Consider the following 25,205-nt stretch of genomic DNA (forward strand, 5'->3'; position numbering starts at 1 on the left):
TGGCTAAAGTCAAGGCACGAGTGAAAATAAACCCTTCACTGCAAAGTACGAACCCTCAACATCACTATTTAAGGAAAAAAAATCTAGTTTGTTGTTCATTAGGTATTACGGCTTGGTGGCGCTAGCCACCGCCCAATCTAAAGGGTACAGCGATATCCATCCATCCATCCATCCATCCATCCATCCATCCATCCATCCATCCATCCATCCATCCATCCATCCATCCATCCATCCATCCATCCATCCATCCATCCATCCATCCCTCCATCCATCCATGCATCCATCCATCCATCCGTCCATCCATCCATCCATCCATCCATCCATCCATCCATCCATCCATCCATCCATCCATCCATCCATCCATCCATCCATCCATCCATCCATCCATCCATCCATCCATCCATCGCAGGAAATTGGCAAGAAAAGGATCTATGATATTACTCGGGGTAGTTCTCACTGTTTGAGGCCAGAACGGGGGTATTGCGAACGAAGACATATCGGGCCAAATACGAAGGGGTAGACACGGTATGCAGTGCGTGCGGAGAGAAAGAAGAAACTGCCGAACACTTGATAATGTTCTGTAAAGGGCTTTACCCTATAGTTCAGAATGATGGCACAGAGTTTTTCAAAGCATGGGGGTTTAGGGACAGTGAGGGCAAAAGAGACTTTAAGCGTGTAGAAATAACTAGAAAAAGGTTATCCGTTGGTGGCTAAAGTCAAGGCACGAGTGAAGTTTAAAGCCTTCACTGCAAAGTACGAATCCTTAACCTCACTATTTAAGGAAAAAAAATCTATTTTGTTGTTCATTAAGTATTACGGCTTGGTGGCGCTAGCCACCGCCCGATCTAAAGGGTACAGCCATATCCATTCATCCATCCACGCAGTGGCGGAGGAGAGGTAGCTGCCCTCGAGAAGAGCCTCGGGTGAGAGCTCCAGCCGTTGTTGCCAACGGTACAGGCGCGCGCTTAGCAACGTTGATAGGTCTGCTCGCCTCTCCGTTTTTACGTCTGCTCCGCGCATGCCCTACGACTGCTACGAATTCTTTCGTGTAAAGAGCATGACCAGTGCAGCTTGCGAATCAATGTTATGAGCAGAAATACCCAAATGTATCGTTTTACTTCTTTTATTCGAAAGAGTACAAATGACTGAAATCTTTAACGTGGACCACAGAAAATTTACAATGCATCTACAACGTATGGAAACATATATATATATATATATATATATATATATATATATATATATATATATATATATTATATAATTATATATATATATATATATATATATATATATATATATATATATATATATATATATATATCAAACTATTACATGAAGTAACATTGCAAAAACATGGTGCGTGAAGTAGTTTAACAAAAAGATTATGTGCATTAACGAACATGAGGACCACCGGAAAGAGCTCTAGAAATTCGACTTTCTGGTGTTTTTTCATGTGCAGAGACAAAGCAAAGTTCCCTGTCCTCTATCGTGTTTTCTCGATCTGAATTTCACCGCTGTGGCCGTTGCCGAACTTGATTATTTTGGGTCACTAGCCGCCGATCTTCATAGGCGCTGTGCGATAACGATGGCATATCTACAGTGTCTCTACAGCCACGATAGCCCTCCACAAAACAAAAACAATTGAAATTTATATTCAGAATATGTAAGGCAGGGAACTATACATATAACATATATGAAATGTTGTTCAACGCATTTGCACAGGAAGGTTTCAGAGTGTTGGTTTAAGAAAAATTCAGAAAACTATAGTTATGTTCAGTAGCCGTGGCAGAAAACAGTGGTAAGTGATGTCGATGCAGACACTATAAAAAGAGAAGAAATACACCTGTTTACGAATGCTTATGATGGCAGACGAGAATCGTGAAAATGAAGGGACTATCTACGTGTGGCGATGTATCGAGCGAACTCCGCTGCAATATTGGTAAAATTCGGGCTAGTCGGTGATACAGTTGGGACATCCGAAGTTACATGTCAAGCAGGAACTCCGCTGCAATCTTATGTCACCTCAAATCTTGCGAATTTTTGATGTGCTCAACCCAAATAATAAAGAGAAAGGGAAGTTTATTGTGATGGAAAAGCTGACAGAGTGCCAAATAAAACAAGGACACTAGCTTTGGCACTGTGCTTGGGCAGTGCAAACGTGATTTTTACAAGTTAGTCGTCGATTATGCCACAGATACACCTGCTTAAGCACGCGCGAAACTACATAGGGGGGATGAACTCCGATCGCTACCCCCCTGCACCTTAAAACATTCCAACTGGGGTGCTCGTGCAGTACTAGTACGGCACGTTCCCTCGCGCCATCACCTACGCGCCTTTGCAGCGAAACACGAATCCCTGCATTGCTTCTCTTCGTCTATAGTGTGAAGCAACGTTCTACCATTTTCAAAGAAATAAGCCTTGCAAGACACCATCTCAATGTTAGCGACAGCTGCGCTGCCACCGCAAATACCTCTATGGCGGACGCAAATGACTCTTCAACCGTGCTAGAGCACGGCCGCTCGATCTCTCCCTTCGACCGAAGGCGGAGATCGACCAGCCGTGGCAAGAGTTTCCTGGAAGCTTCTAGTGCACTGTAGTCTGTGAGTCGTCGCATTTCGCTCCGGCTGCTGCCGGGCCTCGCCAACCGACGCTGGTCGCGCGCGGCGTTTTCCAAGTGTAGCGTCGCTGCGCCCAGAGCGCGCGGGCGTGAACGTTACGTCGGAGTATATGGGCCCATCATGATGCGCTCGCCGTCGTTCCAATACGTTCACAATACCAAGTTTCATATTATGAGGCATGAATGCACGACGTAGGTATGTGACTGGTGCATACATGATAATCATGAAATGTGTTTCATGTAACAACATCACCACATGCCACGTGCTCATGATGCACTCGCGACCATTTAGCTAGTTCCACGTATGCCAAAATTGGTATAGCATGTCATGAATAGACGACGAAGGCAAGTGAAACATCTGAAAATGATAATCCTGAGATGCGTGTCAAGTAAAACATGGCTACATGCTACGCTCATAGCGTGCTCGCGGCCGTTTCACTAGCTCCACATATACCAAATTTGATATCAGATGACGTGAATAAATGACGACAATAAATGACACGTCCAAACATGATAACAATGCCATGGAAGTCATGTACGGCACAATTTACCTTCGCCTTGTAACGTTGTGCTGATTTTAAAATTACATATCAACCTTCCTCATTCGTGTTTTGCATATCATCTATTCACACTGTAAGTGAGATCTGCCATTTTTTTTTTGCCTTTCGAAGGATGGGTCTGAAAGCAATTCATGCGCCGTTTTCTATTTGCCGTAGCCAATCAGCGACGGAGGATCGCCATAGGTGACCCGTGTCACCTGCTTTACGCTCTCCGCGTCGTTTGCATCTGGTATGGCACACTTTAAGCTGTTTGCTTCTAGATCCCCGATTTTCACGCTGTAATGAATTAATGCGTGCTTCTTACAGTAAAGAAAAGGGCTCCTAATTTCTGTTTGCCTATTAGCGACACGATGCAATCTCTTGTAGAAGATGAGAGAAGGGGGTTGAGATAAAGAAGAAAGAGCACTCGCCGCACAGGCGCGAAAGAAATAGAGAATACAGGGGAAAGATGGGCGACATGGTCAACATGGTCGAAGGGTTCTAAGGGCGGGCCACCACTCAGAGAGAGCTATACGGCGTCAGAAGATCGCGTACGGTGGACCGGTCGGCGAGAGCTACGCTGGCGTCAGAGTTCGCGAGCAACACATGTGTTTAGCTCGGAGTACCGCAAGCGAACTCCTTCACGCTTTAAATGTGGATATCATACGTGTTGCTTTCAGCCTTGGTTCCGGCACTTAACAGGACGTTTTAGCAACCCGAGTGTTCACGAAAGCACAGCCTAAAACCAAGTGTCCTAAAACTGGCACCCGGAAAAGCGGCGTCAGCTGTTTTACGTTAGAAACAACTGACAAACGTGTAAAATATGTCCTCCGAGATTCTAGAGGGTTTCTAAGCCTACAACATTGACTATTTGAGTACGGCTCTCAAAAACGCTGCCGAATCGATTCGAGTATTGTGTTGTCGAAGCTTAAGGACATGATTTCAATAGAAATGAAATCGTCCGTTCGGAGCTTACAAAATACGGGGCGCACGGCGGCCGCTTGATATATTCGAGGTGGTCGACAACTCCATTCAGAAGAGCGGCCATGTTTGTCAGCGGCTGAAAGGCTTTGCCGGCGAACCTTGCTGTGCACTTCAAACATCTCTGCTGCGGACGGCGCCGGCCTATGGTCTACGACACTGCGCCGTTCAAGCACACTGGCTGCTACTGTAAGTCGTCCTCAAGAGGCCACTTGACGAAAGTATGCGATAAGGAACGATAAGAAGAGCGATTACAGGGTAGGATTTTTTAGAGTAACTTTTCTGGACTAAGAAGAGTCCCCGGTATGCTTGGATGCCACTTAATGCAGGAATCGGTCGTCGGTCACTGCGACATTTAGGGGCCATTCATGCCCTTTGTGTTGTGAAACACTCCGCGCAAGTTTACGCTGACGTGTTTTGAAGAGGGCTTAGGAACGTTCAAGGGTGCGGCGGCTTCCCTAAATGTACATTCAGATGCTCCATGGCGGTTCTGCAAGCCACTACCACTGCCTTATGACTTGGTAGAGGGAGTCTTGCAAGAAATTTGTCGATTACTAAGAGATTTTATCATTATTCTAGTGATGACAGCACAATGGGCTACCCCGATTGTTCTACTGATCGAGCAAGATGGGTGAATCGGAATCTTTGGGGATTTAGGTGCCATCATTATCGTTTGGCAGTGGTAGCGTACTAAGGACATCGTTATTTCCTCATCCTGCTGAAATCTTCATGCAGAATCACTCATATCATTAACTCCTCTCACGAACTGTTGTAGCACGTGCCACAAGAGAGCATCTAATTCGAAGCCACGTTGTCCTCTCTCGGTTGAAAGTTGACACGCTTCCAGCAGGACCAGATTGGACCCCCTACCATGCAAAAGTGGTGAAATTAGTCTTCATGAAGGCTCTGTACCGAAAGGATCAAGAGTTGTGATCCTGAGAAAATTGCAGGCCCAGGAACTTGAAGTTCTTCATACCAGCCACTCCGGTATTGAGAAAAGCAAGACGATCGCTAGAAGCCACGTGTGGTTGCCAGACATAGACAATGACATTGCAAATAACGTGAAGAGTTGCGCTATTTGCAAGGTTCAACATTGTGCTGCCCAGCCAAACGTTGCCCGACAGTGCACTATACACCAAGGAATTTTTGACAGTGACGCTAGTCTAGGCTTCACATTGACTTCGGGGCACCATTTCTAGGACGCACATTATTGATTATAATAGACGCATACTCCATGTGAATTGAAGTATTTCGTTTGCTTACTACATCTGCAGTCGCGACCATTTCCGCGTTGAGAATGACATTTAAACAACATCGCCTTCCCGACCTAATAGTTTCAGACAATGGTCTGCTTTTACCAGTGCACAGCACCTTGAATATCTGACGTGAAATGTAATTCGGCGTATGTCAGTACAATCTTATCACCCTGCGTCACAGTGCCGCGGAGCGAGTGGTACAGACCACAACAAACTAAAAATAAGGGGTCTGCAAACTTTCAACCACAGATGTATCAATTCTTATTCCACTACAAAACTACCCTTCATAAAATAATGGGTCGCGCACTATGCGAACTCTAGACAGGCCCAAGATTTAGAACATCTTTGCATGTCTTGCGCCCAAGACTTGAAACATCGGTACTTCTGAGGCAACTCAAGCAGAACTGCACCCCGACAGAGGATGATGACAGGCTCCGTTATTGCAAACCAGGAAACAACTTTTACGCGTGAAACATTCGTCAGGCGCCACCTTGGGTGTGGGCCAATAATGTGGACGTTATTACATCGCCAGCTGATGTCAGTATTGAGGACCAATCTATATGGGTATATAAACCCGACCTATATGAGCATAAAGACTTGCCCATAGCCAAGAGAGCACCACCTGTGGCTACTGGCATGGACGTGGTGGATAGCGTAAGTTCTACGACTATACCTCAACAGGAGCAGTCTGATTCCTTTGCATCAAGTGTTCTTTGCATGCCGGAGAAAGAGGCTCATGGGACATCAGGAAGTTCTTCTGAGAGTTTCACAGATGGCGACATAACTGCAAGAGACAGGAGTGCGCATGCCACACCAGTGCCCAGTGCTGCGACGCAACGAAATATCGAGAAAACCAGTGCTTACCTACTGTCCTCCCCCAAGTTTTAAGAAAAGAGTGTCACAATTGTTAATAGCTAAAAGGCAGGTGCGTCTCGCGGCACTGTTTTTGTGTGCAATGTTTTTTGTGTCTCGGATTTGGCGGAATGGGACGTTCAAATAATAAACTCCCAGTTTGTTCAGGACTCTTGTAGTGCCATGTCGTTCTTGGCTATCCAAGTGTTGTTGGCACCTAATTACTGCGAGTCTGGCGGCTTGCTTACTTCTATCAGCGACACTTGTGATCGCATACCAGCTTTCGCCGTAAAAAAAACCACCAGTCCTCGTTTAAATACCTTCGAAAGAACAGTGGCATTGGCCTCAATCTCATCCACAAAGTCCTTGAGTTTTGAGAGCGCTCAATAGTCATTGAAGTCATCGGCTCTTAAGGTTGCCTAGAAGTCGTTACCATCCTGGTCACCTTGTGGTGGTGTGTCCACCACAGGGGTACCAAACAGCCAGCCGGCGTTGGAGTGTGTTTGCCTGAACTAGTCAATGACGAAAATACAAATTTTTGAAGCCTTAGTTTCCATTGAGTGAGATGACCTGAAGAGTTTTTTAAGTTGGCTGGCTAGTACAAGGCATGGGGGTCGCTCACAGCATGAAAAGGCCTGCCATAGAAAAAGGGGCGGAGCTTGGACACAGCCCAGATGATGGCAAAGCTCTCCTACTTAGTTGTGGAATAGTTGTCAAAAGCGACCGGCCAGCGTAACTTACGACGCTGTCTTTGTCATTAGTTTTCTGAGCCAGGGTGGCGCTGAACTCAACACTGCTTGCGTCGGTGTGGGTTTCTTGTCGACGTGTTCATGGAAACGCGCGTGTAGGAGTTGTATCCAGCAATCTTTCAGTCCTGAAATGCTTGAACTCTCATCGTTTTCCAACCGTATTCGACGCCAGTATTCGTTAGCTGCGTTAATGACCTGGTAGTCCGTAAAAAGTTCTTGAAGCATCTGCATTAAGACCAGAAGCCCAGAAATTGGCACATAACCTTCTTGCCAGCAGCTGGCGGGAAGCCGGCGATGGCAGCTGTTTTATGCAGATATACGCGCATTTTGGTTTTACAGCGGAAGCTTTTATAAGATAACAACTCGGTTCACGCGCAGTTGTCAGCCGCCGCCACCACCGGTGTCCGTAATCACATCGCGAAAAAAAAGAATACCACCGATGACACAGTGGGGCTCGAACCCGGAGCCCAGTATACTACCACTGAGTTACGCCGGTGCTTGTAACTTGTTGTCAAACTTGCCTTGGGCAGGCTTCCCCTAGCACCAACGACACAGTGGTGCTCGAACCCGGGTCGGCTGGGTGCCAGCCACAGTATTCTACCACTGAGCTGCACCGGTTTTTTTCTAACATGGTATTTATTACAAATGCCGCGAATGTGTATACTTAGCGTACAAAATACATAAGGTCAAGTCGATTGATTGACTTGATTGATTTATATGTGGGGTTTAACGTCCCAAAACCACCATATGATTATGAGAGACGCCGTAGTGGAGGGCTCCGGATATTTCGACCACCTGGGGTTCCTTAACGCGCACCCAAATCTGAGCACACGGACCTACAACATTTCCGACTCCATCGGAAATGCAGCCGCTGCCGCCGGGATTTGGTCCCGCGACCTGCGGGTCAGCAGCCGAGTACCTTAGCCACTACTAGACCACAGCAGTGGGGCAGGGGTCAAGTCGACAAATGTACAATAGTTACAAAGTAAACCTCGTATAACACAATTCTACAGGGGTATTCGAGTAGCGCACTTCATGAGCTCAGTATACCTGTCCGGCTGAAATTGCAGTTGGTCGTAAAGGTCCCTTAAACGCACAGTCATTTGCACAAAGTGGCTTCGCGAAGACACCAATGGTTCCACATGTCTGTCCAACATCCAAGTTTTCCACGAAATATGCATGGCTATAACAACAGCATGTCAACTGGCATTTAGTAGCATTATGTTGGTACAATATAACGAATGCTATGAGGATTTAAGTGCAGATGTTTTGTAAGCCCTATGATGGACGTCCCAGAAAAGTATGGCGGCCTTACAACTTATAAAGCAATGTTAAATTGTTTCTGAAACTTCACAGAGGCGTCAGGTAATTGAGGATACAAATATGCCTTTGGCGTTTAACCAGGTTTCTACCGGTATTGTTTCACTATGCACTTTCTAAAGAAATATCTTGATTATTGGTAAAATAGGCATTTTTGTAACACGTAATAGCACGCCATGACCAGAAAATTCAATTTATAGTGAGCCGTTAGGTGCAACTGGAAAGAGCGAATCCAACACAGCATAATATAGGTCTTTTCTTGAGCCAGAGAACAAGTACTCTTTAGAGGATCTGGCTGTCAGGAAACGCACTGACTTGAATACTTCACGCATGAACCCTTGCACATAGTGAGGTGATGCAACATTAGTAGATACCACTAAGTTTGGTAAAACATCTGCTAAATTCACTAGCAAAATTGTTCGAAGCACTGGATGACCACAGTCACGAAAATAGAAAAAGCGCCACACCAGTTGTCTAGCAACAAGGTGTGCCAACCCAAGACCACCTAGTCTAAAAACATTCTCTCGCCTCATCACTTGAGAGGTTGATTACCGAGTAAAGGTAGCAAATATACGGTGGAACTTCTGTATGTAAACCCTCGAGCAACAAATTATTTGCAGAACATAGAATATTTTTGTTGCCAAAAACAGGTTGCATGCTCCAGCACTGCCAAAGATAGAGATGTTATGAGGAATAAACGTCTGGATATAGCGCTTTAGTGTGGGTACACGCTCTTTCCAACAATGTGCACTTGATAAATATGCATCTAATGAAAAGCCTGGGTATTTTGGTGGAACATAAAACCATTCTATACCCTGAAAAATGGTTGGTTTATATGTCCGTGGGCCAAACCACAGTCCTACGCTTTTAGCGAAGTTCAATCGTACCCCTGAAAGTTTTCCAAGTTCTCCGATTGTTGACACCACCATTTCATATGATCTGTGCAAAAGAACGCAAGGACATCTGCATACGCCAATACCTTTAACTCATTCCCAGAGCACAGAAATCACGGACGATAGATCGAGTTACACTTAAGCGGAGTGGCTCCAAGTAAAGAGCAAAATGCAATGGCGACACCGGACAGCCCTGTTTCACAGACGAGTTAAGAATCGCGGGTTTTCAAAAGATGGCCATTAAGGATTAAACAGGTGCCATGGCAAATCATACAACACAAAATTACATTGTATCAGCCGCCCTTCTTGTTCAACACTATATGCTATAGATGTACACAGAAACTCTTCCTAAGAAAATGAAGGTAGCCAGCTGAAAGGCTCAAGGAATGCGACACATATACATAAAATACAGTGAGCTAAGGCCATAACGCCCTCTCTGTATCCACTTCACTTTCTATCATCGTTTGTTGAACGGCGACGAAATCGAGATGTCGGCTGAAGAGCAACCGGTGGAGCTGCACCTGTTTCTGCTTGGATCGTAGTCTGCACACGTTGGCCGTTGAAAAGTGACTCTCTGGGGCAGCGCCATGTTGTCTGTATCCTTTTCAGCGTTGCATTTGCTGGTCTGGTGGAGAAGGGGCGTGTGAGTGCACCCCGTCAACAGTACCCGGCCTCTTTGATCTAGAGCGTCTGCACTTTCCTGCAGGCTGTGATGACTTGCGACGACGTGACTGACGAGGACATGCAGTTGAGTCCCTTCCATCGCTTGTTGCAGTGTTGGGTGATGCTCGGCGTCTACTTAAGAAAGCGTCCGTTCATCCTCGCACATTAGCAGCCATCTTCGTATGTATAGTGCCGCATTATCAATCCTGCTTTCGAGGCTTTCTTTACGAGTGTCTTCCAATCCAGATGCAGGGACCACCTACTTTTCGCCGCTGTTTCATGCCATCTTCTTTCGATGCTTGTTCGAATGTCTCCTCTACAGCACAGTCATTAGCCTCGTCTTTCTCGGCGCCACGTGGTTCAACAACTACGGTACGTGGAAGGTCGCCAGTTGCTTCAAGGACTTCCGTAGCACCCATAATATGTTCTTGCAAAGCGTCATCAGGTGGTCGTATGCGATGGCGTAGTTTGTTGGCGTACGTCGCCAAACATTGTTCAGCCGTGTGTTCAAACCGTCGACAACACTCGCAGTGCGGTGTCCGGCAGTGACGACGAATGAGTCCTACTCTGTTGCAGCGCAGGCATAATGGTGGTCTGCCGCGAATGAACACGAGGCTTTGTAGACCGCCAACCGGAATTAGATGTGGGATGTCGCACATACAAACTCTATTCGCGAGCGTTAACACATCTTGATTAAGGGTATACGCATGTGTTCCACCTCTGACACTCTTCAAGTTTCTGCCGTAATTGATTTTATCTTTCCGAAAGACTGAAGAGCTTTATGCACAAAGATACGTTCTAAATGTACAGGGAGCCATAATAACTTTATTCTAACTTCTGTGGGCTCAGGGTCTATCACATCACACCTTCGACCTCGAACAAAGAGTTCACCGCAGGTTACAAGCTTCGTTTTCGCTAGTGCTGTCCTGCAAGTCACCATGCAAACATGAGGCCTTTGAAACTGTTCAATCGAGGTTACATCTGTAAGGTCTATGATATTACGGAGGGCATCTCGAAAGTTCTGCGCTCTGTATGGACAACCAGAAGGTCTGCATGCAGAAAAACGGAGTCGGTGACGACCTTACCAGTGAGAAGATGGGGCGGGACGACGCGGTATTCATCACTGCTGGTAGAAACCTGAGCAGTACCTCAGCTTGAATCTGATTGATCCTTCGTGGCAGAGAACATGATGATGATGAAGAAGAAGAAGAAGAAGAAGAAGAAGAAGAAGAAGAAGAAGAAGAAGAAGAAGAAGAAGAAGAAGAAGAAGAAGAAGAAGAAGAAGAAGAAGAAGAAGAAGAAGAAGAAGAAGAAGAAGAAGGTGGTAGTGATAGTGGTCCTGGGATGATAGGCACCTACCCACTTTGTGGGATCGGCCATAACAATCTCAATCTGCCGATCCTTCATCGGTGAGCTTTTCCTAACGGTACCTTGTCGCGATGGTGTAGCTCGGCTCTCAAATGACCGTGCATTCATAGAATTAGGCAACGCGCCAAACTTCTTCCTTATTAGCAGCTGTGTCACGTGAGAGCTCGCGATCTCTTTGAAAGTGACCCTGCCGCCTACATCGAAAACAAACTCCTGTATTATGGTTCAAGTTTGCACCAGCGAACTGTTTAGCTTGCACTCTATGATTTTGCCCTCTTGACGTAGTACCACGGCAGCTCCATTGCACAACTCTGCCTGCCACTGTCGAGGCTCTCTCCATAGTTGGCGGCTAACTTGGCAATATCCTTGACTTTCAACCAGCCATTTATTTCCTGCTGAATTATCAGTGAGCGGAGATCACTTGGCATTAACTGCTTTAGCCTAGAGCACTGCACGGGCCCGGGCGGGCCGGAAGCCGCTCGCTTCCATGCACGTGTAGAGCTCTCACGCTGCATTTGTAGTGCTGGGCAGCATACCGCTTCAAAAAGATCTCGCAGCTGGACAGGCACTTCGAAAACCAAACGTAATTAGAGAGCTTTAGTGCTTGATACAAAAGTGACTTGCGTACCCAGGACGTTGTGGCGGCGGTATTGCGCATGCGCGAAACCCTGCGCATATGCTTCGCTAGATCTCTGGGACGCTTGGGCCGTGTATCCGTGCGGCCATAAACAACGCTACCACCACTGGCTTCCTAGCTGAGATAAGCTGCCTAGTCGCACATGCAGCGCTTCTGACACATCATGTTACCCGTGACGTGAACCACCTTCACGGCGAGCCAAGCCGAGGCTTGCCAGAGCGACCAGCTTGACTTCTAACCACAAAGGCGCCATATCTCGGACAGCACAGATCGGCCGTCTTCAAAGCTGCCACCCCCGGCGAGGCAGCGCAGCGCAAGGTCTTACTTCACGCCCAAGGTAGATATTTTTCTTTTACGTGAGGTGCTGGCTGTCGACCCTTTTGAAGATGGTTCGAGATTGGCCGCCATCGTTCGCAACTTGTCGGCGGTGTTGCTGAGAAACGTGGTTGCCCGGAGACTTCGAGCATGAAATCTCACGGGAACAATCGACGTTAATAACTCAAAGTCCTATGCGTGCATGTCGTTTACATAGAATTACATATTAAACCATTGTTCCGTCGTCACGCTTGTCGGACTGCAACCGGCCGTCTGGATTGCTTGGCATCGGTGGTACCCACTTCAATCGAACTGCGGATGGCGGCATATACGAAAAAAAAGAAGTTTTTTTTTGTTTTGTGTTTGTAAGTGTCAGAATAATTAAGAAAGATTTATTGAAAGTAATTATGAAGGCCACTATGTTTAAAATGACATTTCTATCCTAAAAATAATTCAAAAATCACTGACTTGACAAGACGCTATGGCGCTGCTATCGCGTGTAACCATCGTCCGGCTCGCGTTTGCGTGCGCGCTGCTATAAGGCATTCTAGTTAGGTATGGGTTGGGTACGCAACGCCACGCACTCTCAAGCCCGCTGTGCCCCAAGAGCTTGCGTACCCAGCACTAAATCTCTCCATTATCATGGATTCGTGCGCAGCCCCGCACGATGACCTCGATGAAAAATCTATCTATCTATCTATCTATCTATCTATCTATCTATCTATCTATCTATCTATCTATCTATCTATCTATCTATCTATCTATCTATCTATCTATCTATCTATCTATCTATCTATCTATCCGCCGATGCCGATGTGCTATCGTGGTCATCCCGGTAATTTTGGGTTAACGAAAATTAGTATTCAAGGGTCAGTTGATTTGACGAATATGACTTGCAGGTGATGATGTGAATAACACCGCCAGATCTGTGGCGCATACCCGTGGGTATGTATGTAGCGAAGGTGATTGATAGCTTATATTGACCCAGGAACGGCCACTGAAAGGGACAGTGAAACACTTAAAAAAACGAGATTATGGTGTCATTTACATATACGTATTTCATGCGGCGAACTCAAAAATTAGGTCGAAAATTTGCATAAACTAAAAAAAATAACTTTATTTTGCCAAAAAGAAGCAGCAGGCGCCACGGCCACCACCGTGAGTCTTGCCGCCGCTGTGATTGGTCGAAGCTCCATGACGTCACTATCAGGAAAGAGAGGACAGTTGACTGCGCTCGCCGGCAGGCAATGCCGTGTTTATGCGTTGAGGCGCTGCGCCGTGCTCCCTTCCGGGCTGCAGAAATTAGGCGCCTTTTTTTTCTAACCACTACCACCACCACCACTGTCTGTTGAAATCGGACAGTTGCTGTAAGTTTGGCGAACTGTGAAAGCCGGACAGAGTTCGCTGTACACGCGTACATGTTCGAGCCAGTCGCAACTTTAAGGGCGCCGACTGAAGCGGTACAGAAAAGCGAGTACCTACCAGCCACCCTCAGCCGCGTGGGAAACATAGACTGGCACGTATGAGATCCATGCCAGTGCGAAATTGCACTGTAATAAACTGTCACAAATGGTACCCTTATCAGTGGATATCAAATAAGCAGCAGCAGCAGCACTCGCTTTTAGCCTATTCGCACGGTCTGCGCTAGTCGAGGAGAGCATGCAGAAACATCAGCTGTTCGTGGATTTCACAGCTCAGATATCAGCGTTGATAATGCAATCAGTACCCTACTTCGCAGCGGGCAAGGCGCACGCGATGAGTCAGTATGCTACCCCGAGAAAAAAACATCACAGCATATTCATGCAGTGGATGATGATGAGTGGGGCGAAGCATCCGTCAGCCCGTCTGTGCTTCCGTCCACCCGTTCGTTTATGCTTCCGTCCGTCCGCGCGACCGTCCGTGCGTCCATCTATGCGTCCGTCCATCCGTCTATCCATGCGTCCATCCATCCATATGTCTGTCCGTGCGTCCGTACATACGCACGCGCGTCTATGCATCCATTCGTCCGTCCGCTAGTCTGTCTGCCCGTCCGTTCGTGCGTCCATATGTATGTATGGGTATGTATGTATGAGAGCGGGTATGTGCCACCTGTGGCTACGTACTACTACATACATACAAAGCATGGACAGACGTACGCCTTCAGGAGAAACACGTGGCGCAAGTTTTACCAAGAGAAAAAAAGACGAGACAGAAAGAGCGCCATTCTTTCTGTCTGGCGCTCTTTCTGTCTCGTCTTTTTTTCTCTTGGTAAACCTTGCGCCACGTATTTCAGCCTAATATGTACCAACTAGCCCAACATAACATACTATTAAGCCTTTAGGAGCTTTGCCCCTAAAAAAATAAAAGAGCCAGACGACTGCTGCTTTGTCTCAGTGGTGATATGTGCTTTGAGCTGCGTTGAAAATTGTGCAAGAATAGTTTGGCTCATATATTGCAATTCTGATTTTTATAATACCGTCACTTTTTCTAAATTCCACCCAGTACTACATTGACGATGTATTAAAATGCAAACGGTGTATTAGCTGCGCTAGAACCAAGCGACTGCCGTGTAGAATAGCTGATTTTGAATATGGGCACACACATCTTTGCACACGTGTTTTCGCTATAGGTGCCCATGCACACACTGCATGCAAATGGGGAAAGGGAAAGAGAAGGAGCTTTGCTGCTGTGTGAAAATTCAGCAGATTCGCGACCGCCACAGCGCGCTTTATCTTGTATTTTTTGAAGTACTTTTTTTACCTACAGCGGCCCATTTTGCACCCATCTTCTGATCCCGAGAAAAAGTGTGAGAAGCGACCTCATCGCGACCTTAAATGCAGTGGCAACCACATGACGCCCAGTAACTCGGCAGCGCGAGTCCCCTCAACTTTGCGAAAATACAACTAATCGATGTCGGATGGCGAAAATCTCTATTCAGGAAAACAGTGCAATGATGAGAAATCCCCACGAACTGGCAGAACTGATGCTTCACCAGGCTGCAGATCTCAGCAGAAACAATTACGGGCCGCGAAATAAAAAAGCGGAGCTACTAAGGTTTGCAGGTGGCCCGGCTTATAGTTGCCTGTTCGGCGGCGGCTCAACCCTGAAGGTTACGTCACCTCCTCACGTGTCTCTCTCTCCCGTGATCCGCCTTTGCGCGCGCGCCTGTGGGAGGGGGGCGTTTTTTTGTTCAAAGTTTGCTCGCTCATAGCGCCGTTGTTTATTCAAACCTCGCCAAAAACCTACGTTGACACGTTGTAAGGCGTCGCAAATAGCGAATTGGCAAGAAATTTGTGAATTAGAAACCTCTTCAGTGTTCCTTTAATGTGTGTGCGTTAAGAAAAAGCTAACATCGGCAGTGCACCCGAAAAATAGAAAGAATAATTGTTGCTGCCCCAGCAGAAACTGAGCCCCAGTATTTCAAGTGGCAATTGAATATTCTATCACAAAGTGATGCCGGGTCTCAGAAACACTTTTCCAATAGACCTTGATTGATTGATACGTCGGGTTTAACGTTCTTAAACCACCATATGATTAAGAGAAACGCCATAGTGGAGGGCTCCGGAAATTTAGACCACCTGGGGTTCTTTAACGTGCGCCCAAATCTGAGCACACGGGCCTACAAGATTTCCGCCTCTATCGGAAATGCAGCCGCCGCAGCCCAGATTTGATCCCGCGACCAGCCGGTCAGCAGCCGAGTACCTTAACCACTAGACCATCGCGGCCTAATATTCGTGAAACGTCAATTGCGATGATACTACTGTCTACACAATTTTATAAATGTTACATATGTTTTCTTATGATACAGTGGTCAAGTCGGGTTAACGTGAAATATAGTTAGGTGCCATCTGCTCAAGCGGATTTATGTAGCAGTACCCAGGGCTACTATCTCCTCGAGCATGGATATAAACAATTTTATTTCAAGTCTGGTGACGTTTACAAGGTCTCCCTTGAGGGCAATTCGAGGCCTTGATTCTTTGCTGCCTCTCCAGCACACTGGACTGCCCACTCTAGTGTCAAGAAGTTGGGGCTCCGCAGGGCGGCTCCTCACTTTCACGCAAGAGCATTCGGAGCTATTACCATTTGAGCTTCTTTAATAGAACACTCTCACAACATGTGTGAAAGTATATCTCGAATTGCCTGACAAAACTTGCAAGTAGCACTCGGGTATTGAGCGGAGAAAATGTTCCGAAATCGCACCGGTATGAGGAAGCTTTCTGTCTGCAGCTAGCGCCTGACGACTACCCGGCATCGTTTCAGCTTGGGTTGAGATAGGGACTTCAAGCGCCGTCGCTTCAATTCAGCTTACCGCTTCTGGTGTTTATATTATTCATTTTGCTGTTGGCGTCGTTACGTAACTGTTAACAACTGCTTAAATAAAACATAAGCGGTTGTTTAACGTACGGTTTTGTGCACATTTGTGCATAACTTTATTGCCACCTGGTGATGTTTCGCAAAAAAAATATTGCAACAGAGTGAGCAACCATCCGCATGCTTCGCATAACGTCGACTCCCAAGGTGCGTGGGGTCTGCCGAATTAATAGTGGAAACATTGCAATGATGAGTTTCTCACAATTGCGCGTTTAGTAGAAATATAAAGATGAAGCCAACAATCCAACTGCCCAGAAAGCTGCGATATCACTCATTTCAGATGCGCAAAAGTATTTTAGCCTTGGGCAAGTAGAGGCCTCACAGTGTTAGCATTTTCCAGAAAAATCTGCGTCTAGAGTTATATTTGCTTTCCCGCGCCAGCCACGTGACACTGGTCGGTCGGGGTTCCCTTTGACGACCCGACAGACATATTTATGAACGCGAACTCATTCGAGATTGTCCGAATGTCACTTTTACTACACCACTTATTATCATGGCGTGTATTGCGTTTATGACTCACACTGTATTTTTCAACGCAGGAACTGACGATCAAGGGTGAAGTGGTCTTGCGACGCGATGTCGACCATTACGTACAATCCAAACCATGCATGGCCCATTCCTGTTTTGGCGAAGTTTACAGAAATCCGCGAGAAAATTGGCTTTCACCTAATATACAAGGTGAGTGCAAAAACGTGTTTCGATTCAAGTTTCTTGATATTGTAACGACGACATTTCGAGCTATAGTGATGAATTTGTCAATTTGGTGACAGCGCTATTTAAAAAAAAGAGACTCCGAAGCTTTGCTTTCGGCCAAGCCATCGTGTGGTCGCGTTTGTCGTCTCCTTAGATCAGAGCATGCGACGGACAGTTCGCCTTCGCAACGCAGTCATTCCCACGTCAAGTGGTCGCCGCGTCACACAAAATACATGTGAGTGCCAATCGTAAGCTGTGCCTGTCGGCCTAGCCATCGTCTGCTCACGTTTGTCGTCTGCTTCGATCAGGGTATGCGACGGAAAGTTCGCCTTCGCAACCCAATTCTTTCCCGGTAAAGTGGTCGCCGCATCCCACAAAATACATGTCAGTGCCAATCCTAAGCTGTGCCTGTCGGCCAAGCCATCGCCTGCTCGCGTTTGTTGTCTGCTTTGACCAGAGAATGCGACAGAAAAATCGCCTTCGCAAAGCAATCATTCCCAGGTCAAGTGGTCGCCGCGTCGCACAAAATACATGTCAGTGCCAATCCTAAGCTGTGACTGTCGGCCAAGCCATCGTCTGCTCGCGTTTGTCGTCTGCTTAGATCAGAGCATGCGACGGAAAGTTAGCCTTCGAAACGCAGTTATTCCAAGGTCAAGTGATCGCCGCGTCGCACAAAATACATATCAGTGCCAATCCTAAGCTGTGCCTGTAGGCCTAGCCATCTTCAGCTCGCGCTTGTCGCCTGCTTCGAGCAGATCATGCGACAGAAAGCTCGCCTTCGCAACGAAATGATAACCAGGTGAAGTGGTCGCCCCATCGCACAAAATACATGTCAGTGCCAATCCTAAGATTTGCCTGTTGGTCAAGCCATCGTCTGCTCGCGTTTGTTTGTCATCTGCATAGATCAGAGCATGCGACGGAAAGTTTGCCTTCGCAACGCACTTATTCCCAGGTCAAGTGGTCGCCGCGTCGCACAAAATACATGTCAGTGCCAATCCTAAGCTGTGCCTGTCGGCCAAGCTATCATCTGCTCTCGTTTGTCATCTGCTTAGATAAGAGCATGCGACGGAAAGTTCGCCTTCGCAACGCAGCTATTCCCAGGTCAAGTGGCCGCCGCGTCGCACAAAATATATGTCAGTGCCAATCCTAAGCTGTGCCTGTCGGCCAAGCCATCGTCTGCTCGCGTTTGACATCTGCTTAGATAAGAGCATGCGACGGAAAGTTCGCCTTCGCAACGCAACTATTCCCAGGTCAAGAGGCCGCCGCGTCGCACAAAATATATGTCAGTGCCAATCCTGAGCTGTGCCTGTCGGCCAAGTCATCGCCTGCTCGCGTTTGTCGTCTGCTTAGATCAGAGCATGCGACGAAAAAATCGCCTTCGCAACGCAATTATTCCCAGGTCAACTGGTCGCCGCGTCGCAAAAAATACATGTCAGTGCCAATCCTAAGCTGTGCCTGTCGGCCAAGCTATCATCTGCTCGCGTTTGTCATCTGCTTAGATAACAGCATGCGACGGAAAGTTCGCCTTCGCAACGCAACTATTCCCAGGTCAAGTGGCCGCCGCGTCGCACAAGATATATTTCAGTGCCAATCCTAAGCTGTGCCTGTCGGCCAAGCCATCGTCTGCTCGCGTTTGTCACCTGCTTCGATCAGAGCAAGCGACGGAAAGTTCGCCTTCGCAACGCAGTAATCCCAGGTCAAGTTGTGGCCGCATTGCACAAAATACATGTCAGTGCCAATCCCAAGCTGTGCCTGTCGGCCAAGCCAATGTCTGCTCGCGTTTGTCGTCTGCTTAGATAAGAGCATGCGACGGAAAGTTTGCCTTCGCAATGCAATTACTTCCAGGTCAAGTGGTCGCCGCGTCGCACAAAATACATATCAGCGCCAATCTTAAGCTGTGCCTGTCGGCCAAGCCATTGTCTGCTCATGTTTGTCGTCTGTTTCGATCAGAGCATATGAACGAAAGCGCGCCTTCGCAACACAATTCTTCCAGGAAAAGTGGTCGCCGCATCGCACAAAATACATGTCAGTGCCAATCCTAAGCTGTGCCTGTCGGCCAAGCTATCATCTGCTCGCGTTTGTCATCTGCTTAGATAACAGCATGCGACGGAAAGTTCGCCTTCGCAACGCAACTATTCCCAGGTCAAGTGGCCGCCGCGTCGCACAAGATATATTTCAGTGCCAATCCTAAGCTGTGCCTTGTCGGCCAAGCCATCGTCTGCTCGCGTTTGTCACCTGCTTCGATCAGAGCAAGCGACGGAAAGTTCGCCTTCGCAACGCAGTAATCCCAGGTCAAGTTGTGGCCGCATTGCACAAAATACATGTCAGTGCCAATCCCAAGCTGTGCCTGTCGGCCAAGCCATCGTCTGCTCGCGTTTTTTGTCTTATTAGATCAGGCCATGCGACGGAAAGTTCGCCTTCGCAACGCAATTCTTCCCAGATGAAGTGGTCGCCGCGTCGCACAAAATACATGTCAGTGCCAATCCTAAGCTGTGCCTGTCGGCCAAGCCGTTGTCTGCTCACGTTTGTCGTCTGCTTAGATCAGAGCGTGCGACGGAAAGTTTGCCTTCGCAACGCAATTATTCCCAGGTCAAGCGGTCGCCGCGTCGCACAAAATATGTCAGTGCCAATCCTAAGCTGTGCCTGTTGGCCAAGCCATCGTCTGCTCACGTTTGTTTTCTGCTTCGATCAGGGCATGTGACGGAAAGTTCGCCTTCGCAACACAATTCTTCCCAGTAAAAGTGGTCACTGCATCGCACAAAATACATGTCAGTGCCAATCCTTAGCTGTGACTGTCGGCCAAGCTAACGTCAGCTCGCTTTTGTCGTCTGCTTAGATCAGAGCTTGCGACGGGAAAATCACCTTCACAACGCAATTATTCCCAGGTCAAGTGGTCGCCACGTCGCACAAAATATATGTCACTGCCAATCCTAAGCTGTGCCTGTCGGCCAAGCCATTGTCTGCTCGCGTTTGTCGTCTGCTTTGATCAGAGCATGCGACGGAATCTTCGCCCTCGCAACGCAATTATTCGCAGATCAAGTGGTCGCTGCGTCACACAAAATACATTTCAGTGCCAATCCTATACTGTGCCTGTCGGCCAAGCCATCGTCTGCTCGCGTTTTTCGTCATATTAGATTAGAGTATGCGACGGAAAGTTCACCTTCGCAACGTAATTATTCCCCGGTCAAGTGGTCGCCGCATCGCACATATTACACGTCAGTGCCAATCCTAAGCTGTGCCTGACGGCCAAGCCATCGTCTGCTAACGTTTGTAATCTGCTTCAATCAGAGCATGCGAAGGAATGTTCGCCTTCGCAACGCAATACTTCCCAAGTCAAGTGGTCGCCGCGTCGCACAAAATACATGTCAGTGCCAATCCTGAGCTGTGCCTGTCGGCCAAGCTGTCGTCTGCTCACGTTTGTCGTCTGCTTCGATCAGGGCATGCGACGGAAAGTTCGCCTTCGACATGCAATCATTCCCAGGTCAAGTGGTTGCCGCGTCGCACAAAATACATGTCAGTGCCAATCCTAAGCTGTGCCTGTCGGCCAAGCCATTGTCTGCTAAAGTTTGTCTTCTGCTTCGAACACAGCATGCGACGGAATGTTCGCCTTCGCAACGCAATAATTCCCAAGTGGTCGCCGCGTCGCACAAAATACATATCAGCGCCAATCTTAAGCTGTGCCTGTCGGCCAAGCCATCATCTGCTCGCGTTTGTCGTCTGCTTCGATCAGAGCATGCGACGGAAAGTTCGCCTTCGCAACGCAATTATTCCCAGGTCAAGTGGTCGCCGCGTCGCACAAAATACATGTCAGTGCCAATCCTAAGCTGTGCCTGTCGGCCAAGCTATCATCTGCTCTCGTTTGTCGTCTGCTTAGATAAGAGCATGCGACGGAAAGTTCGCCTTCGCAACGCAGCTATTCCCAGGTCAAGTGGCCGCCGCGTCGCACAAAATATATGTCAGTGCCAATCCTAAGCTGTGCCTGTCGGCCAAGCCATCGTCTGCTCGCGTTTGTCACCTGCTTCGATCAGAGCAAGCGACGGAAATTTCGCCTTCGCAACGCAGTAATCCCAGGTCAAGTTGTCGCCGCATTGCACAAAATACATGTCAGTGCCAATCCTGAGCTGTGCCTGTCGGCCAAGCCATCGTCTGCTCGCGTTTTTCGTCTGCATCGATCAGTGCTTGCGACGGAAAGTTCGCCTTCGCAACGCAATTACTTCCAGGTCAAGTGGTCGCCGCGTCACACAAAATACATATCAGCGCCAATCTTAAGCTGTGCCTGTCGGCCAAGCCATCATCTGCTCGCGTTTGTCGTCTGCTTTGATAAGAGCATACGACGGAAAGGTCGCCTTCGCAACAATTATTTCGGGTCAGGTGGTCGCTGCGTCGCACAAAATACATGTCAGTGCCAATCCTAAGCTGTGCCTGTCGGCCAAGCCAATGTCTGCTCGCGTTTTTCGTCTGCTTAGATAAGTGCATGCGACGGAAAGTTCACCTTCGCAACGCGATCACTCCCTGTCAAGTGGTCGCCGCGTCACACAAAATATATGTCAGTGCCAATCCTGAGCTGTGCCTGTCAGCCAAGCTGTTGTCTGCTCACGTTTGTCGTCTGCTTCTATCAGAGCATGCGAAGGAAAGTTCGCCTTCGACATGCGATCATTCCCAGGTCAAGTGGTTGCCGCGTCGCACAAAATACATGTCAGTGCCAATCCTAAGCTGTGCCTGTCGGCCAAGCCATCACCTGCTAGCGTTTGTCGTCTGCTTATATCAGAGCATGCGACGGAAAGTTCGCCTTCGCAACGCAATTATTCCCAGGTCAAGTGGTCGCCGCGTCGCACAAAATCCATGTCAGTGGCAATCCTAATCTGTGCCTGTCGGCCAAGCTATCGTGTGCTCGCGTTTGTCGTCTGCTTAGATCACTGCATGCGACGGAAAGTTCGCCTTCGGAACGCAATTATTCCCAGGTCGAGTGGTTGCCGCGTCACACAAAATACATGTGAGTGCCAATAGTAAGCTGTGCCTGTCGGCCAAGCCATCGTCTGCTCGCGTTTGTCGTCTGCTTTGATCAGAGCATGCGACGGAATCTTCGCCTTCGCAACGCAATTATTCGCAGATCAAGTGGTCGCTGCGTCACACAAAATACATTTCAGTGCCAATCCTATACTGTGCCTGTCGGCCAAGCCATCGTCTGCTCACGTTTTTCGTCATATTAGATTAGAGTATGCGATGGAAAGTTCACCTTCGCAACGTAATTATTCCCCGGTCAAGTGGTCGCCGCATCGCACATATTACACGTCAGTGCCAATCCTAAGCTGTGCCTGACGGCCAAGCCATCGTCTGCTCACGTTTGTAATCTGCTTCAATCAGAGCATGCGAAGGAATGTTCGCCTTCGACATGCAATTATTCCCAGGTCAAGTGGTCGCCGCGTCGCACAAAATCCATGTCAGTGCCAATCCTAAGCTGTGCCTGTCGGCCACGCTGTTGTCTGCTCACGTTTGTCGCCTGCTTCTATCAGAGCATGCGAAGGAAAGTTCGCCTTCGACATGCGATCATTCCCAGGTCAAGTGGTTGCCGCGTCGCACAAAATATATGTCAGTGCCAATCCTAAGCTGTGCCTGTCGGCCAAGCCATCGTCTGCTCGCGTTTGTCACCTGCTTCGATCAGAGCAAGCGACGGAAATTTCGCCTTCGCAACGCAGTAATCCCAGGTCAAGTTGTCGCCGCATTGCACAAAATACATGTCAGTGCCAATCCTGAGCTGTGCCTGTCGGCCAAGCCATCGTCTGCTCGCGTTTTTCGTCTGCATCGATCAGTGCTTGCGACGGAAAGTTCGCCTTCGCAACGCAATTACTTCCAGGTCAAGTGGTCGCCGCGTCACACAAAATACATATCAGCGCCAATCTTAAGCTGTGCCTGTCGGCCAAGCCATTGTCTGCTCATGTTTGTCGTCTGTTTCGATCAGAGCATATGAACGAAAGCGCGCTTTCACAACGCAATTATTCCCAGACAAGTGGTCGCCGCATCGCGGAAAATACATGTCAGTGCCAATCCTAAGCTGTGCCTGTCGGCCAAGCCATCGTCTGCTTAGATCAGAGCGTGCGACGGAAAGTTTGCCTTCGCAACGCAATTATTCCCAGGTCAAGTGGTCGCCGCGTCGCAAAAAATACATGTCAGTGCCAATCCTAAGCTGTGCCTGTCGGCCAAGCTATCATCTGCTCGCGTTTGTCATCTGCTTAGATAGGAGCATGCGACGGAAAGTTCGCCTTCGCAACGCAACTATTTCCAGGTCAAGTGGCCGCCGCGTCGCACAAAATATATGTCAGTGCCAATCCTGAGCTGTGCCTGTCGGCCAAGTCATCGCCTGCTCGCGTTTGTCGTCTGCTTAGATCAGAGCATGCGACGAAAAAATCGCCTTCGCAACGCATTTATTCCCAGGTCAAGTGGTCGCCGCGTCGCAAAAAATACATGTCAGTGCCAATACTAAGCTGTGCCTGTCGGCCAAGCTATCATCTGCTCGCGTTTGTCATCTGCTTAGATAAGAGCATGCGACGGAAAATTCGCCTTCGCAACGCAACTATTCCCAGGTCAAGTGGCCGCCGCGTCGCACAAAATATATGTCAGTGCCAATCCTGAGCTGTGCCTGTCGGCCAAGTCATCGCCTGCTCGCGTTTGTCGTCTGCTTAGATCAGAGCATGCGACGAAAAAATCGCCTTCGCAACGCTTTTATTCCCAGGTCAAGTGGTCACCGCGTCGCAAAAAATACATGTCAGTGCCAATACTAAGCTGTGCCTGTCGGCCAAGCTATCATCTGCTCGCGTTTGTCATATGCTTAGATAAGAGCATGCGACGGAAAGTTCGCCTTCGCAACGCAACTATTCCCAGGTCAAGTGGCCGCCGCGTCGCACAAAATATATGTCAGTGCCAATCCTAAGCTGTGCCTGTCGGCCAAGCCATCGTCTGCTCGCGTTTGTCACCTGCTTCGATCAGAGCAAGCGACGGAAAGGTCGCCTTCGCAACAATTATTTCCAGGTCAGGTGGTCGCTGCGTCGCACAAAATACATGTCAGTGCCAATCCTAAGCTGTGCCTGTCGGCCAAGCCATCGTCTGCTCACGTTTGTAATCTGCTTCAATCAGAGCATGCGAAGGAATGTTCGCCTTCGACATGCAATCATTCCCAGGTCAAGTGGTTGCCGCGTCGCACAAAATATATGTCACTGCGAATCCTAAGCTTTGCCTGTCGGCCAAGCCATTGTCTGCTCGCGTTTGTCGTCTGCTTTGATCAGAGCATGCGACGGAATCTTCGCCTTCGCAACGCAATTATTCGCAGATCAAGTGGTCGCTGCGTCACACAAAATACATTTCAGTGCCAATCCTATACTGTGCCTGTCGGCCAAGCCATCGTCTGCTCGCGTTTTTCGTCATATTAGATTAGAGTATGCGACGGAAAGTTCACCTTCGCAACGTAATTATTCCCCGGTCAAGTGGTCGCCGCATCGCACATATTACACGTCAGTGCCAATCCTAAGCTGTGCTTACGGCCAAGCCATCGTCTGCTCACGTTTGTAATCTGCTTCAATCAGAGCATGCGAAGGAATGTTCGCCTTCGCAACGCAATACTTCCCAAGTCAAGTGGTCGCCGCGTCGCACAAAATACATGTCAGTGCCAATCCTAAGCTGTGCCTGTCGGCCAAGCTGTTGTCTGCTCACGTTTGTCGTCTGCTTCGATCAGAGCATGCGAAGGAAAGTTCGCCTTCGACATGCAATCATTCTCAGGTGAAGTGGTTGCCGCGTCGCACAAAATACATGTCAGTGCCAATCCTAAGCTGTGCCTGTCGGCCAAGCCATCGTCTGCTCGCGTTTGTCACCTGCTTCGATCAGAGCATACGACGGAAAGGTCGCCTTCGCAACAATTATTTCCAGGTCAGGTGGTCGCTGCGTCGCACAAAATACATGTCAGTGCCAATCCTAAGCT

At 48.2% G+C, this 25,205-nt stretch overlaps 1 protein-coding gene across 1 annotated transcript in view; it reads left to right on the forward strand.

Annotated features, from left to right (window-relative positions):
- The window catches only part of LOC119181510 (uncharacterized), a 622,314-nt gene that overhangs the window by 13,849 nt on the left and 583,260 nt on the right, over positions 1 to 25,205 (forward strand). Inside the window, exon 2 of the mRNA XM_037432765.2 lies at positions 17,083 to 17,221. Within this exon, the coding sequence (XP_037288662.2) occupies positions 17,120 to 17,221 (102 nt within the window). The 5' untranslated portion in view covers positions 17,083 to 17,119. The remainder of the gene's footprint in view (positions 1 to 17,082; positions 17,222 to 25,205) is intronic.

This window comes from Rhipicephalus microplus, unplaced genomic scaffold, assembly GCF_043290135.1.
Source record: "Rhipicephalus microplus isolate Deutch F79 unplaced genomic scaffold, USDA_Rmic scaffold_14, whole genome shotgun sequence".
Classification (NCBI taxonomy): Eukaryota; Metazoa; Arthropoda; class Arachnida; order Ixodida; family Ixodidae; genus Rhipicephalus; species Rhipicephalus microplus.